The sequence below is a fragment of the Lactuca sativa genome, chromosome 2 (assembly GCF_002870075.4).
Source record: "Lactuca sativa cultivar Salinas chromosome 2, Lsat_Salinas_v11, whole genome shotgun sequence".
In the NCBI taxonomy this organism is placed as follows: domain Eukaryota; kingdom Viridiplantae; phylum Streptophyta; class Magnoliopsida; order Asterales; family Asteraceae; genus Lactuca; species Lactuca sativa.
In genome coordinates, this window is record NC_056624.2 from 201,910,796 (window position 1) to 201,914,814 (window position 4,019).

Here is a 4,019-nt window from a genome sequence, read left to right on the forward strand (position 1 = left end):
CTACACCTCCATTTCTGGACGGTGTCGTATCGTATTTACCGCATTTTATCACCGTTAGGTGTGATAAACATGCACTTCGACCGATTAACCTACGATCAGGGGCGGACCTAGTAGGTGTCCCGGTGTGGCACCGGCAACACCTACTTTTTTTGTCCGTAGTGGAAAATTTTTTGATTTTTCGATTTTTTTACCTTATTTTTCTACATCAGCAACACTTATTTCAACCTCGGCAACACCTACTGTGTATTCCTACGTCCTCCCCTGCCTACGATACGATATGTCATAGACTCGTAATCGTCCTTCGTGTAATATGATAATTATGTGGTTCACAGGACGGTGATGACCGTCGTCATGGCCGGTAAACTAGTTTCTGAGTAACACGTGTTCTTTAATAAACACGCCGCAATTACTCGTGTGACTGTATTCAGACAATCATGCACACCAACAAGTCGTATTAAAACTTCTCAATGAAATCTTTTGGAAATAAGGTTTCTAATATTCAATTTGCTTACTTATTTTACCCTTATTTTATTGTGTTACGTGGCTCGTGACTTTCTATATAATATGTCAGTGTTGCTACAAAACAATTAGGTACGTATTATACAAATAATGTTTGTTTGAATATTTGTTTGTGGGTAATATGTTAGATTAATTACGATATTTTATTTTGTAATAGTACGCTTCATTGACCATGATACTATGATTTTAACAAACATTGTGTGTTTAATAACAAAATAATTATTGGATTGACGAAAACTAAAGAGAAAAACACAAAAATTACCACTTTTATAGGTAGTGTCTAACAAAATGATCATTTTTTTTATATATAAAAGTAACTATCAGTTTTGCAATAAATCTCGTTGATATTGTGAAATATTTCTCCACCAAACATTAAAGCGGTACATGTTTTAAAATTTAAGGTTTCCGAATTACAAATAAGAAATACTCAAATATGCAATAAAAATTTAAATGAAACTAAGGGGTCGTTTGATAGTTGCTGACTGGGTTAAAGCTGACTGGGTTAGAAATGCTGACTGAGTCCATATCTGACTGAGTTTATGTTGTTTGATTATTTATCTGAATGGTTGTGCTGAATGAAAAAATGACCATATTACCCTTATGTTGTCTCTTGTGCTGGATAAAAAAATTTTAAAACCACAAATTATCATATAAAATCCAAATTAAACATACATCAATTAAAATCCAAATACAAAGTGTAATACAAAATCCAAATACAAATTGTCATACATAATAAAAAAAGTACACCATTTAACGTGAACCATTTGAAAATAATTGATTAGCAATCTGGTCACGCAAATTAGTCATATAGTTAACGGCTTCTGAACCCCATTCTATGCCTTCTATGTTTTGACCCTCATTTCCTCCACCACCCACATTATGACTAACCATAGTGTTTTGTTCAAAGTTCGTAAATAATTCATCTTCAATATCGTATTTCCTTATAAAATTATGGACCGCAACACAAGAAATGACTATGTCTCTTTGCACTGGAAAAGGATAAGGAGCCATTTGTTTTAAAATTGGAAATCTCGCCTTCAATACACCATAAGCACGTTCAATGTAATTTCTAAGTTGTGCATGAGCATGATTGAACATTTCTTCCTTAGTCAAAGCTATGTTTCTTCGAAAATCGGCTAACCAATACCTAGTATTGCGGTAGGGAGCCATAAATCCACGGGTGTTGGTGTATGCGGCATCACAAAGGTAATATTTATCTGTAGATGCATGACAAATTTATCATATAAATAATATAGATAATAAAACGTATAGTAAAGTTACAAACCTGGTGGAGGGAATGGAAATCCGGAAGTTGGGTTAAATGCAACTTCTTTCAAAACTTTAGAATCATGTGCTATGCCCTCCCATCCAGCCCATACAAAGGTGAATATCATATCAAAATTACAAATTCCAATTACATTTTGATAACATTCACCTTTTCCTCTTCCCCTATAACGAGTTTGTTGATCAACAGGCACAACTGCATGTACAAGTGTTCCATCTAGTGCACCTATTGCTCCGGGAAATATTTGCATTAGCCGTCTATGTCGTTCTGAGGTATTTGTTGTTGAATTAGACGAGGTTGGTACTATAATTTCTCGTGCAAAACACATCATTGCACGTAAGACCTCATGAAAACATTGATGAATCGTTTGTGTGGAGTGATGAAATCTTTCTATAACGGCTCGAAAACGTTCATTATGTCCTATAACATGTAAAAACATAGCCATCTTCTCTTCAACGCTTATCGTCCTACTAGATTGCAACCAATTTCTTTGTGTAAAGTGATTGCATAATAGTACAAATGCATCTTGTGAAAGACGTATCATATCGTAACATTGTATAGGACATCCGTGTATCAAATCTTGCGTATACACATATCCCTTTGCTACCTGTTCGCTAGCTCTTATTCTTTTAATTATTCTTTGCCTTTGTCGGACCAACATCAACCAATACCACGAGAATATAAGAAAATATAAAAAGTCACCTTCTTTATCCATGTGTCATGTTAGATGTCAAATACAAATTACATTTTAATCAATAACATAACAATCAATAACATAACAATCCATAACATAACAATCAATAACATAACAATCCATAACATAACAAATCATAACATGTAAATACGAAAAACATAACATTCCATAACATATAAATTCATATAACATAACCGCACCTAAGAAAAACAATCCATAACATAACTAAACCATAGAATACTAATGTCTAACAATGAACCATAACATACTAAAGTCAAACATAACATGTAAATACTAAAGTCAACCAACTAATCCAAACTTTTTTCCTGCATTTGTTACCCACGACTCACAAGTTGACAAGTTAAGACGCAACCAAAATTTTCTATTACCAGCACTTTCAGCAAATAACATAAGAGCAGTGGTGTATTTCGGATCATATTCTCCCCACTCCAAGCTTGTCAACTTCGCCATACAAGCATCCATCTCCTTGTCAAGATTATTTGCTTCGGTGAATGCTTGTGCAGCCTTGATAATCTCTTTTCCAACTTCTTTCAACTCATCATCAAGTGTGGTTTCTTTAGGACCATTTCGTTTGCCCCCCTTGTTTTTTGTCCGCCCAGATGATTCCTCACTAGTAGGTTGAGGTACTGTTGAGCTTGGGGTATCTGCATGAGGTGCTGGCTCATCCATCTCTGTATCCTCAAAATCATGTGTACTGAAGGTTTCATTGGGATGAGGTAATGTCGAAGATGGCCCCCAACTGTGAACACCGGTCGAGGTCGCCCCATCAAATAGTTGGGTACAAAGTTCAGGGCAAGGGAGAGGTGCATTTCTCAGCTTATCTACGTACTTGTTCAACTGTTTAACAAATTTAATAAATATTATTAAAGTAGTAAAAAAATAATATACTTTAAAAAATATGTATATATGTACCTTCGCTTCCGCTTCCCATTCTTCATTAGTCATGTTAAAAGAATTCGTAACGGGATTATAAATATTTCCTGTTTTGTTTTTAAGTTTTAACCACACTGCATATTTTGCTTTTAAATAGTCATATCGGTTTTTCATTTGTTTTTTGTCGACAATAAAATTATGATCTGTTTTCAATTTCTCCGCGACCACAGCCCATGAGCTTGCTTTTAGTCCGCTACCCTCCCGACCATTTCTTGTTAATTCTTGTATACATGCTTCTAAAAAAGTTTTGTCCACCAATTCCGACTTCCAACTAACCCTAATTCTTTTGTCTGCCATATCTATTGTAAAAAGAAAAAAAAATCTAATGATCCACATAACACACATTTACAAACACTATTTGCTTGATGTCAATAAGATAAAATATATATTTTTTTTGTTTAACCTAAAGTTAATACAACTTGAAGACAATACTTGGGAGATATCATATACACAGTACATAACTTGAAGACAATATCTCATATATCAGTTTGGTAATACACATACACCTATGTAACAAATTCTAATCATTCTCTTGAGCATTTTGATCTTACACACATATGCACATAA

The 4,019-nt window shown here is 34.2% G+C and overlaps 1 protein-coding gene across 1 annotated transcript; it reads right to left on the bottom strand.

Moving 5' to 3' along the window:
* Positions 1–1,269: 1,269 nt before the first annotated feature.
* LOC111916449 (uncharacterized) lies at positions 1,270–3,749 on the bottom strand. The gene is made up of 4 exons (XM_023912127.3): positions 3,432–3,749; positions 2,888–3,356; positions 1,955–2,224; positions 1,270–1,736 (listed from the first exon to the last, which is right to left on the bottom strand). The coding sequence occupies exons 1-4, from the start codon at positions 3,747–3,749 to the stop codon at positions 1,270–1,272; spliced, it is 1,524 nt and encodes a 507-aa protein (XP_023767895.2).
* Between the last annotated feature and the right edge of the window lie 270 nt (positions 3,750–4,019).

Bases quoted from the DNA above. Each gene is read 5' to 3' on its own strand.
- LOC111916449 (XM_023912127.3), bottom strand. From the start codon at position 3,749: ATGGCAGACAAAAGAATTAGGGTTAGTTGGAAGTCGGAATTGGTGGAC. The intron at 3,357-3,431 runs GTACATATATAC...TTTGTTAAACAG, and splicing joins AATGGGAAGCGGAAGCGAAG to TTGAACAAGTACGTAGATAA. The intron at 2,225-2,887 runs GTAATAGAAAAT...TACATGTTATAG, and splicing joins GTTATTTGCTGAAAGTGCTG to GACATAATGAACGTTTTCGA.